This window comes from Coloeus monedula (genome assembly GCF_965178545.1).
Source record: "Coloeus monedula genome assembly, chromosome: 4".
In the NCBI taxonomy this organism is placed as follows: Eukaryota; Metazoa; Chordata; class Aves; order Passeriformes; family Corvidae; genus Coloeus; species Coloeus monedula.
The window spans coordinates 26,707,493-26,719,986 of record NC_138784.1 but is presented as its reverse complement, the minus strand read 5'-3'; the positions used below and the strand labels follow the sequence as shown (position 1 = coordinate 26,719,986).

General features: G+C 56.6%; 1 protein-coding gene across 1 annotated transcript; it reads left to right on the top strand.

Annotated features, from left to right (window-relative positions):
- Positions 1-280: 280 nt before the first annotated feature.
- On the top strand, positions 281-9,299 carry SHISA8 (shisa family member 8; the record flags this gene model as incomplete). Its single annotated transcript, XM_082281207.1, has 4 exons — positions 281-828; positions 8,081-8,205; positions 8,310-8,450; positions 8,986-9,299. 4 exons carry the CDS (start codon positions 281-283, stop codon positions 9,297-9,299), a joined length of 1,128 nt encoding a protein of 375 aa, XP_082137333.1.
- Between the last annotated feature and the right edge of the window lie 3,195 nt (positions 9,300-12,494).

The following is a 12,494-nucleotide window of genomic DNA, read 5'->3' as shown; positions in this document are numbered from 1 at the left end:
CCGCCGCGTCCCCTCCCCGGCCCGCGGCCGGCGGCGGCTCTCCCATGCCGCCCGTCTCGCTCCCTGCTCTGAATCTCTGCCCGTCGGCCGATTTGGGGAAAAACGGGAAGGGGGTACGTCCCCTCGCACTTTTTTTTCACCCATTTCTTTTTTTCCACCCTTTTTTGCCTTCTCTCCATTTCGTCCCCCTTCTCCCCAGCCCGTTTCTCCTCCATCGGGGCTCTTCGGCGGCCATGCGGCCGGTCCCGGGCGAGCGGCTCTAACTCGCCTCCTCGCCCGAATGGCCCCCCGGAGCCGCGGGCGGATGGAGCCGAGCTACGTCGTGGGTATCTGCTGCCTGGTGCTGCTGGAGCCGGGCCGGGTGTGGAGCAGCGAGCCCAGCACCGGGGGACCCGGGGAGAGCAGGAACAGCAGCCAGGCACCGCCGCCGGAGACCACGGTCCCCGCGCCCACCGGAGAGGCACCAGCGGGGGGGGACCGCTGCCGCGGGTACTACGACGTGATGGGGCAGTGGGACCCGCCGTTCAACTGCAACGCCGGCATCTACCAGTACTGCTGCGGGACCTGCGGGTACCGCTTCTGCTGCCAGTTCAAGCCTGGGCGGCTGGACCAGAGTGGCTGCTCCAACTACGACACTCCCAACTGGGTCAACACGGGCCAGCCGCCTGCCCGGGTGGACGAGACCCCCGAGGACCCCACTCGTGACAAGACCAACATGATCGTCTACATCATCTGCGGCGTGGTGGCCATCATGGTGCTGGTGGGCATCTTCACCAAGCTGGGCCTGGAGAAGGCACAGGGTCCCCAGACAGAGATGACCGTCTCCAGGTAAAGGGGTCTGTTCCCCCCACCTTCCCCGCTTCATCTCCCCATGGGCGGCAGCTCATGTTCCTAGCCCATTGCATAGACTGAGCCATAGCTTCACCTTGGGACTGCCAAGAGGGTGAGGTGATCCCTAAAATCCCTGTCCCAGCATGCTGAGACACCAGGGGGTGGGTTGGCTGCAACCCATCAGCCTGTCCTGGTAGGGAGGGCTGGCAACCAGGACAGCCACCACGAGAAGGGGTGGCTGTACAACCATCTCCTCTCAAAATGACCTGCTCTGTCTCTTGAGGAGGCATGTCCCTGGCTCAGGAGTGCCAACCCCACCAGCCAGTGGGGTGGGTGACATGTGAGCTATAGGATGTGGCTTTACGCCCTCCCCCCCCCCCCAACAAATCCGTGGTTCCCAGTGTCTCAGGAAGGTGAGACCGGGTCTGACTACATGTGGGGTGACTCTGGACTGCAGTCCCCTTGGTTTCAGCCTTGCTGGCAGTGCTGGGGGAGAGGAGGTGGCTATGACAGTTCCACCGTGGCTGCTGCACCAGCTCCGTGTGCGTGTGTGCACACGTGTGCATACGCGTGTGTGTGCGCATGCATGGGTGTGCCCTGGTGTCTGCTCTGTGCACCAGCGTGGGACACCACCCTTGCAGGGGGCGTTCACACTCTTACACCCCCTTGGAGCGCTCCCTCCAGTAGAAAGTTGAGCAGCTTCTTCCCGGAGACCATGCCCTGTGGCTCCAACCCCTGGCTTTCCAGCCCGCTCCTGGGGCTGAGCACAGGGCTGGCGGTGGGAAGGTCAAGGTGTCAGACACACTGGCACTGGAGAACCCCCCGTATCTCCCCCAATTCCTGTGCTGCTGCTGTGGCTGTCAGTGCATCTTTCCCTCCCGCTGCCAGTGCACGCTTCTCTCCTCATTTTGGAGCTCTACTTTGCATCTTCCCAGTGAGGACATCAAGCCTGGAGAGAAACCCATTTTCATGCCATTTTGTTAAGGGGTTTTAGCTTTTAAAAAAAGAAAAAGCAGGGCTGGTGTAAATTATTTCGTTGGGATGATCAGGCAGCTGTCCTGATTGCAACCCCCAGCACCAACACACTGTCTCCTTCCCCTGAGGCAACCTTTTTCCCCTGCCCATTTGGGACTTACGCAGCCACTGGGTGCTGCGCCCCAAATCAAGACCCACCCTGCTTCTTGCAACCACCCGGGGGAGCAGAGGCAGACCACCCCTGGCTGGAGGAGGGTCATACTGAGGCACGGAGGAGGGTCATGGGACCCTCCTGAGACACAAGAGGCAGTTTCAGGGGGATCCATGCTGTGCCCCCACCTTGGCAGGGAGCCTGGCTGTGTGCTGCTATGTGCCCGCGCCTCCCCCCGCGTTGCCTGAGGAAGTGCTGGCACCTTGACAGGATCAATACGGCCTCTGCCAGCCTCCTGACTCCCCTTCCACTCGCCTGCCATCGCGTCTTTTTTTGGTCACCCCCCCCCACCTCCTGGGAAGGAGATACTATGCTTAGGGAGGGGTCAGACCCTGGGACACCCAGACCCTTGTCCTTATCCGCTGCCATTGGGTATTGCCTTCTCCCATCACCAGATGCTGGTGGGACTGCTGCCACTCACCAGGGGCTGTTTTCTGTGGGTAGCCTCAATTCTGCGCTGCTGGTGCCGCATGCTTCCCCTTGTCCCCCCTCCCTCTTACTCAAGCAAGCCTGAATTTTCCCAATGAGTTTGCAGAGATAGGTGCCTGTTCTCCCTAAAGCCACAGATCTTTGGGGAACTAGCATACAGATCGGGAGAAGGCGAGTTTTCCTCGTCCACCTTTGAGGGACAAAATCAGAAGGGCACCTCCATCACCGCAGAAGTCAGGAGAAGTCTTGCCCTCTTCTGCGCCCTGTGTCCTTCTGTGCAAGCTGTGAGCAGCTCTGGTTCCACTGGGATGGTGACTGGCAAGCCCTGGCAGGGCAGGAGTGGTGCATCAGGTGCAGAGCCCCAGGAACCAGGCAAGACACCAGGCTGACATGACTTCCTGGGTGCTGGGCTGGTGGAGACAGTGCCAAAGCCCGGGTACATGGCATCAGCATCCAAAAAGGGATGCTGTCACCTCCATTCCACTGTGCCTGGGAAGCTGGGGGAATATGTTTCATCTTGGTGCCTCTGAGACAGCAGGGCTATTTCTACCTGCCTTGCCACTGTACCCACACGTGGCCCAAGGCATGGGCAGTGCCACCTCACCTCTCTCCCGGCGCCTCAGGTAGGAGCTTCTCATTTGCTCCTTGGGCACCGCATCATGGCCTTGGGCCAGCTCCCTGTTGCATGGTCATCTTGGTTTCCATTCCTATCCCTCCCTCCTGTCAGGGTTTTTCCGCTCCTTGGGAGCACTTTGTGCTGCCCTGGACAGCTCCCACCACTGCTGCTTGCAGGTTTCTTGCCTTGGAGGTAAGGTCAACCACTTCTGCACCTCCAGATGTTCTTTGTCATGGTTCTGGTCCTGGTCCAAACCCAAGAAGAGTGACCAGGTGCAAAAAGTCCATTAGCTACTGACTGATGGAGACACCTGAGTCTGTGTCCAGCTTGTCCTGAGACCCCCACACCTTGGCCGTCTTCAACATGTCTTTGTCTCCTCATGGACTTGGCTGCTCATCTACCGAGGGAAGTGGGTGCTCAAGCAACTGCAGCTACCTGGTTTGTCCTCCCGTCCTCATCCGCCTTCCTCCTGCAGGGCCTTATGGCAGCTCCTGCAATCCCCTCTCCTTCCTGCTCAGCTCATGCTTGGCATCTGTCCCCGGCACTCACTTAGCCTGGCCAAACCCCGCGTTGAGTCAGTAACACCTGCCCGTGTTTTTCTTCAGTCCCCGGATCTCCGAGGACGTTGGGTCCTTGGGGGCCTCCAGGATCTGTCTGTGCCCATTACACTGAGAGCAAGCACGTGCGCCAGACCTCTCCCAGAAAACCACCTGGGTGGGAATTGCAAATTTATAGCTGGTGTGAACAACCCTATGGGAAGAATTGGGCAAGCAGCAGCCTGCTAGGGAGTAGTGGGGATTCTGGAGAGGGGTAAAAGAGCTATCAGGAACATGTGCCCTGGCAGCTGCAGTAGGTGAGTGCTCAGTGCTGACTTTTCACTCCCTGGTCTCCATGGTCTCCCCATGCTATTTGGGGTCCCAAAATTTGGCCCCACTGTGCATCCAACTGTGCTGTGTGTTTCTCTGGCAATGCTCAAGTCCGGGGCCATGCCTGCAGTCAATGTCCATGGTAGCAGATAGTGGTGAAGACCTAGAAAAAGTGTTTGCAGGCAGCATCGTGTGCTATCACATGCTGCCCTGGCTCTCTGGGGGACGAAAGGGGATCCATCTCCAGTAGGGAAGGAGACCTGGAGGTCTGTCCCTAGACTGAATGTAAATGTTTGGAGAGGCTCATTTCCAACTTGCCCAAGCTCCAATACCCACCACTGCAACTCCAGTTTTGCAGACACCTTGATAACCCCACGCCTTCCTGAGCATCCCTGAGTGTACCAGCCCGACCGGGCAGGTGTCCCACAGTGCCTGTGCTGCTCAGTTGCATGGATGGGCACCCCTGCCCTGAGCAGGCACACTGTAAGCTGTGGGAAATGTCTCCCTCGGGAGGTGAAGATGAGGCCCTCACTGAGTGCAGAGGTGGTGTGACCAGCCAGGATGCTCACCCGCAGCTGCAGCGTGCTCTGCGCCTCCTGCAACGCTGCACCTCTGCTCCAAACCTCATCACCCCACTCATCCAGTGGCTGCCACCTTCTGTGTCCCCTCCAAGGGTTCACTCCAGCTTATGGCAATGTCACTTCACCCCATCAGTCTGTCATCTCTCTTCTGGAGGCTGTGCTCCTGTCTCCTCCCATTGCTCCCTGCCCCTTGCCAGGACTTGCAGCCTCTCTCCTGCTGGGCTTGCCAGGTATGGAGCTTGGGCTTCCCAAAAGGGAGCCAGCCCCTGGGCTGAGCTGCTGTGCCAGGTCACCGTCCTGCTCCCACACAGGCACATCCCTTGGGGATGGATCAGGAGCACTGAGTGCTTCATGCATGGCTTCTACTGTGAAGCTCTCTTGGCCTCCTTCATTATTGCTCCTGGATCTGCCTCTGTGCTTGGTCTCAGGTCTTGCACTAGGCTGGTTTGTGGCATCTTGGTTGCACCCTTTAGCAGAACTAGGCTTGCCATGGAGGTGGCTGCACACCCACCCAGTTGACACTGTGCTCAGGCAAGCTGGGTGGCAAGCCACCCTCACACACGGCCTCACGTACGCATGGCCAGAGTGTGGATGGAGGCTTCAGCAGTACCATTCATCAGGACTTTTTGCAAATGAGCAGTGCAGGTCTAAAGCTGCATCAGCTCTCCATTCCCTTCTTCCATCTGCATTCCAGATCCATCTTGGTGCCCCAGACCACCAGGTGGTTTCATTCTGCCTAGCCACAGGACCATACTGAGGCTCAAAAAACCCCCAAGGTGATGTTCAGTGAGACAACAGTTCCTCTATAGTGTCGCCCTCCATGTCCACCTTCTCTGCACTGCACCACCTGAGGATGAGCCAGGGAAGGGGTGCAGGCCTGGCCGGTGGCACTACTCATGGTGCAAGGGCAGGGTGAATCCAAGTGTTGCTGGTGCTGGGGACTCGTGCGTGCTTCTCCCCTTAGCAAAATAGCTCATTAATTGCTGCTCGAGCCGTTGTTGTTAATCGTTATTATGTCCACATGCCCCGAGCAGTCAGCACGGAGGGCACGCTTATGAGAAAGAGCATTGATGGATTTATGTGGAGAGAAGTCATAGATAAAGGATTGCTCAAGCTTCATAAATAGACCCGAGGAAAAGAAAAAATAATTTAAAAAATAGGTCAAATCGCATTGAACTTCCTGTTGAAACAAGCCTGTTTGAGCGCTGGCCCCAGGGACAAGCGAGAGCAGGCAGCATCCAGTGGGGAGGGGCTGGTGAGCAGTGCACCCCAGGGAAGGTGGGAGTTGACAGGGCAGCAGCTCCTTGAGTTGACAACCCACACCCATGGCCTTGGGGGACCTGCCTCCCCCTGCCCTGCCTGGACACAGCCCACTGCCCACCCAGGCTTGTGCCCAGAGTTCCTTTGAGTGCAGCATCCATGGCCGGAACCCTGGTTGGGTCAGTCCGCTGCAGGAAGGTTCCTGGGGAGGTGCAGGGTTTGAAGAGCTGCAGGATGAAGATGCCACAGCCTCCCCAGGCAGCCCGATCAAGCATTTAACCACTCCTGCAGGAAAAAAAATGTTTCTTCTGTTTAAACAGTATTTCCTGTTTCTGTTTGCACCTGTCACCTCTTGTCAGCTTGATGCTGTCCTTGTTGCACCCTCCCTTCAGATACTCACGCACATTGATAAGATCCCCCAAAGCCTTCTCTTCTCCAGGCTGAACAGTCCCAGCTCTCTCAGCCTCTCCTCATATGAAAGATGCTCCAGTCCCATCGTTGTGTCCCTTCCCTGGACTCTCTCCCGTACATCCATGCTTCTCCTGTACTGAGCTGAAGCCAGCACTCCAGGTGTGGCCTTAATAGTGCTGAGCAGAGAGGAAGGACCACCTTCCTCAGACCTGCTGGTAACACTTTGCCTAATGCAGACCAGGAGACCACTCAGCACCTTTGTCCAAAGGGCACTCTGCTGGCTCATGGTCAACTTGGTGTCCACCAGGATCCCCGGGCCCTTTTCCACCAAGCTGCCTTCCAGCTGGTTGGCTGCCAGGGTTTGTTCCTCACTCGTTTCAATTTCTTCAGCTTTATCAGGGTTCTCTTGGCCCATCTGGAGATGAAGTGGTCCCAGAGGGATTGCTTCCCAAAGCTTCCCAAGAATGATGTGAAATTAACCCATTGGGCAAGCGACACTTCCTTGTAGCTTTGTTCTTGCCCCTGCCCTGTGATATCGACGATCCAAACTGGGAGGGAAAAGGCTCCCTCAGGGCCCCACAAGCATACGCATCCCCGAGGCACAATACATTGCTTTGTCCCTTGTTCTCACTGCTTTTCCTGGCAATTCCATGCACTGCATTTGCTAGGTTTTTGAGCACTCCGGTGCCATGAGCTGACACATCTACCAAGTCAGGATTATTCCCCCCCCTTCCTCTCCAATTTGCATTTATGCATGTTGAGTTTAATCTGCTGTTTTATCATCCAACCACTTGCTAACCGTCAGCTCCTGCCACAGCTCACGGTGTGTGTCTGTGAGCCAGCCAGAGCCTTCGAGGCGCGAGGCATGCTGACAGTGAGCTGGGGATTAGCGAGCCAAAAAAAGCCCTGAGTGGACACCCCTGCATTCTTGCAATCATGCAGGGATGGTCTCTGCAGGGGGAATGGTGTGTCTTCTCACAAAGCCCTGCGCCAGCAGGAGCATCTCATCCTGTGCTGGGACTTGCTGCCAAAGGCTGCGGCGGCACGTGGGTAGGTCCTGCTCCAGCACTGCCAAGGTGCTTCCTCTGTCACTGCTGTTATACCCTGCTCTGGCTCCAGCATTGCTGGTGTGCCCTACTCTGGCACTGCCAGTATGACCCACTCTGGCATTGGCAGCGTGCCCTGCTCTGGCACCACCGCTGTGCTCCACTCTGGCGTGTCCAATGGGCCCTGCTCCGGCACTGCCAGCATGCCTCGCTCTGGCATTGCCAGCGTGCCGAGGTGGGACTGCAGCATCTCTGTCCATGAATGTTAAACGAAATAGGGCTCTATCTTATGTAATGGTGTTTAATGTTTAATGCTGTTACTTACAAGGAGGGTGTTATGCACAGAGAGCGCCTGCGCTGGAGGCTGTCACTAGTTCATTTCCTTGCCCGAAGGGGCGCAAGTGGCCTCTCTAATCCCTTCCTTGGGGTCTCCTCTATTGCAAAGGGACTCAAGTGGAGGTGTTGCCTCCTCTTGCCTGTTCTACCAGGCTCTCGCTCCAGGGGAGCATCCCAGAGGTGTTGTTCCAGCTTCCATCAGAGCAGTTTCTTCTGTCTCAGTTCATTGTACCCTTGCAGCCCGCTCCAAGCCATGCATCTCCCTCACCACTCATTGATGCCCCTGGTTCTGGGAGGGCTCAGCCCCAGCCAGATCCCAATTAGCTGTTAGAGAGACTTGTTAGCCCCCCTGCAAAAGCTGGATTAGTAGCCTGGATGCACTCTTTTCTCCCAGTGGCCCTTTCCTAGCCCCAGGCTGCCTGGATCTGTATTCAAAGAGCAGAGTTCAGGACGGGATGCATTAGAGGTCCCAGGGGAGCAGGATATTATTCTAACAACCCTTCACCTCTCCTCTCCAGGACACTGACAGATCTGCTGAAGCAACCAGGCCACAGCCCCTCTGAGAACATGGACAGTCTCATGGGGGGTGTGCAGGTCCCGCTGGGCGAGGGGCTGGCCCGGGGGCCCCCCAGAAACAGCACAGGTAAGGCGCTGGTGTGGTGGGGAAAAATAAGTTTCCTTGAGTGAATAAAGGCAGTGGGAGGGTGCAGCCTCTGGCTGAGCCCCCACCCATCTCTGCCCCTCCAGACAAGCCACCCTTGAACAACATGGTGGCCATTGCCCCTTCACTGGGGCGGCCCCACAGCCACGGCAAGCGTCTGCCGCTGGCCAGCAGCCTGGCCCTGTCAGCCCCGGACTACACTTCCTACACCACGCTCAAGGTTGGAGGTGAGTGTCACTGCCATGTGGGGTGGGATGGTGCCGGGGACATGCACCCTGTTGACCCCAAAAATAAGTGGGGAGGGGCATGGGGTTCACAAAGGGGCACAGGCAGGACAAGCATCCCAGTTTCCCAATGCTCCTGGGGTGGCTGCTCACAGCAGAAACTGTAGCAGCTCCTCCACCACTCCACCAGCCTGCTGTGCTGCCCAGCCAGTCAGTGCCCAGGGTCCCCCATGGATCCACTGCACTTCCCAGTCAACCAGCATGCAGGATCCCACACAGACCGAAAGCACTGCCCATCCTATCAGAGTTCAGGATCCACATGGACACACTGCACTGCCCAGCAACCGGTTCCCCAGGATCTCCCAAAAGCACTGCCCATCCAGTTCATTGCCAATATCCCCCCCCAGCCAACCAGCACCCAGAATCCCTCCTCCGGCCCCATCCCAGCCTTCTCCACCACTGCACCCTCCCTGGTACAGCCCCTGCCAGCAGAAGGGGGTGTCCCTGAAGGGGTGACCCTGCACCCCTGTCCCCACAGAGAGCGGCACTGAGGACTTCTACAGGCGGTTCGGGGGGCTGGAGCCACCCCCCGCCAGCACACTGCCCTTCCCACCCGAGGCCCCGGTGCCGGCCGAGGGCTGCCCTCTGCCCAAGGCCAAGGGCCCCAAGGTGCCCGGGGGTCTGGCCTTCCCAGGGGGCTGGGACGGGGGCCCCCATCGCGGCCCCCGCCGGCCGGGCCTGGCCACCCTGCGCCCTGAGGGGCCACCCGAGGCCTTTGGCCCCCCCACCTCGCTGTACGGGCAGCACCCCCGGCACCTCGCCACCAACAGCAAGACCGAGGTCACCGTCTGACGGCCAGTGCCATCGGGGACACGGGGGCTGCCCCCTCAACGGGAGTTGCTGCCATCGAGGGCAGCCCACCGGAGGAGAGCAGCACAGGAGCTACACAAACTGCGATGCTGGCCAGAGCAGGAGCCGCGCCGTCCTTCCTGGCCCTAGGGATGGGCACTGCCAGCTGCACTTCACCATCGAGGAGGCACTGGGGACTCATACGGGCAACAAGGTTCAGGCGTTCTCAGCCCACCCCCGGAAGAGGCTGAGCTGGGGGCACACTGGCAGAGCAGTACCCTGCTCAAGGGATGGGAGCCAATGCTGGACAGACTGGGAACAGATCCTGCTGGGGCCAGGCAGCCCCACCTGGCTCCTCTGACTAGGTGCGCGAAGAGCAATTGACTCAAAGCACCACCCCTATGCTGCCAGCAGAGCCCGAGCAGCCCCTTTCCTTCCCCAGCCTCCTCCCTTCGCCACTGCCCCAGCCTCCACCTTGTCAATAAATAACACATTATAAACTGTATGGCCTTGGTATGAAGGGGTGGGGGAGCTTCACACTGCTCACAAAACCTTCCCCAGGGGCAGCACGGTGCAAAGCCCACTCCCCCACAGGGCCTGGGGAACCCCCCGCGATGGGGGACGTGGTGGGAACACAGCTTCCAGGGCCAACTGCAAAACCCTTCAAGCAGCTGCACAAAAAACAGATCGCCTCTGAAGTTTAATGGTTCTGACAGAGTTTTACCAGGGGGAGCAGAGAAACAAAGAGATGGAGCAAAAGGACATTGTTCTAAAGCAAGGTCAGGTAACAGCCTTCTTTCCATAGAGAAGCTCCTAAAATTGCAGGCTTCTGGCCCAGCTCCACCTTCCTTGGCTCTGCTCAAGCCATCATCCTCTTGAGTTGCTTCCAGAGGAGCATGGAGACACCACACTTGCTCCACCAAGGGACTGTCTTTCATTGCAAGCCGTGCAGTTCTGTTCTCCAGGTTATCTGGACAAAGGACTGACACAGCTTCCTGAGGCACCGGGGAGGTTTTATGTCTCTAAAGGACTTTTCAAGCTCACCTCTGCTTAGAAGCAGCTGCTGGGTGGGACGAACAGAGCTAAGAGAAAGAGGGCAGGTGGGAGGTGGTGGTAACATTCGTCTTTATTAGGTAACAGATGCTGAGGAGCCCTGGAACAGGGTTTTCAGACAGCAGATACGTTCCCTGGGGAACCTCCCCACCACCAGTTGCACCTCATATCACAAAGCATCCCTACTCTGAACTCCATGTGGATAAATAGACTTTTCTCACATAATCCATAAAACAATTTCCTCCCAACCACAAACCAAAAAGTTACAGTATATACACACACATATAAAAAAAGTTGTAGGGACAGATGGACAGCAAATTTTTGAACAGTGTAGAAAAAACAGGGCAAAGATCCCTCGCTCTGGAGGGGGCAGAGACATACCAGCCATGCTAGGACCCTCGGTGGTTCATGCTATTCATTACCTGGGTTTCAGCCCAACCGCCTCTCCCAGCTCCTGGCCCAGCCAGTATTCCCTGCCACCCAGCCCCCAGGGCTCAGACTACCATTAGTGACTGAGTGAAACCTCAGCATCACTGCTTTCCCAAAGCCTTACCTCCCATTTTACTAAAGCACAGAACTTCCCACGTGCTGCATGCAGACCTAGAGAAATGCAAAATAACTCAGAGGTTGCCACAGGCAAGGAGTTTCTGTATTTTAGGAAAAAAACCCCATGACAATGAAAACAGCATGAGAGCCACAGAAGATGAAAGAAGAGGCAATCTACTCCCCAAAACAGGATCACTGATAAACTAGGGAACTTGGGAATGGGCAATCAAAATGTGTGCAAACTCAAGAGCTGTTCTGCACACTTAGGGTACTTGTTCAAAGCCAAAGTTGGTGCCACTAGAGCATCCCCTACACTGATCAGACACTCTTGAGAGCAACCTCTTCCCCTCAATGAGCTCCTCCTCCAACCACCGACTCTGGGAATCAAGGGACACCCCTGCCAGTAGGACAAGAAGCTCAGGCTACCAGCCACTGCAGCTGGGTGTCCACCAGCTATTCCCCAAACCAAGTGGGGGAGTTTACCAGAGGTAAACACCTTCTGGTCCCCATGCTTTTGTCCACAGCTACAGACCACAATCACTGGGAACAGGCTTTGCTGGGAGATGGGTTTCTCCTGGTCCCAGTTTCCACCTTCTTGAAGCCAGGCAACTCCAGGACTAGCGTTACCTGTGTTCAATTACTGTAGCACATGAAATGATCCTCCCAAATGCCAAAAGACCCTGTGCAAAGGGAAACCACAAGCCCCTATCTTTCTCCTCTCATTTTGAAGGAGCTCATGCCTCTCTGCTGGATACATGTAAAAGCTTCTTGCAAAACAGTCCAAGTTTGCAGGAGTTGGGCAGCACAGGCTTGATTGGGACAGGATGGGTTTGGATGGCTGCCTGTATCTAAATGCTTTGAGCTGCCAACATGGAGAACATGCCGGCTGTACACATTGCTGAAACAGCAATGCCCACTTGGCAAAGGCTGGTTTCCCCATACGCACATGTGAGAGGGCAACCACTCTTCACTTCTTTGGAGAGATGCAACAGGAAAGGCAGAGGGAAAGAGGGCAAACCGTTCCCTCCCTGTCCCAAATCCACCTCCCACTCCTGGAAAGTCATGGGCGATTCAACACCTGCAAGTCAAACTGCTCAGAATAGCAATGGTAACAAAGCTGGGAGACTTGCACCCTGAACCAGTGCCTCCCAAATCCTGCAGGAGCTGTGGAGCAGTTGGAGAAGGTAAGGAGAAACACCTGAAGACAAGTTCTGGGACAGGGAGGTGAGTAAAATAAAAAAAACCTGTTTCTAAAAATTGTTTCTGCATCAACAAAAAGGCACCAGAGAAGCATTCACCCTTCATGCCAAGTGCAGGGCACAGCATGTCCACCTCTGCTGCCACCCAGCACCAGATGACCCAGGATGCCAAGGTCTTCTATCAGGCTCTGCTTGTTGCAGGCTGCTACAAACCCACCCCCTGCTGAAAACTGGAGGCAGCTATCACAGGAAAAGACGCATGAAGCAGAAGGGAAGGGAAATCTGCTGCATTGTTCCCCATGTTTTTGTAAAGCCACAAACACTCCTATAAAAAAACCTGTATAAAAACTGTAGAGAAATTTTCTGGGCAGTACTGGCCCCAAGCGATACTCCCAGAGCA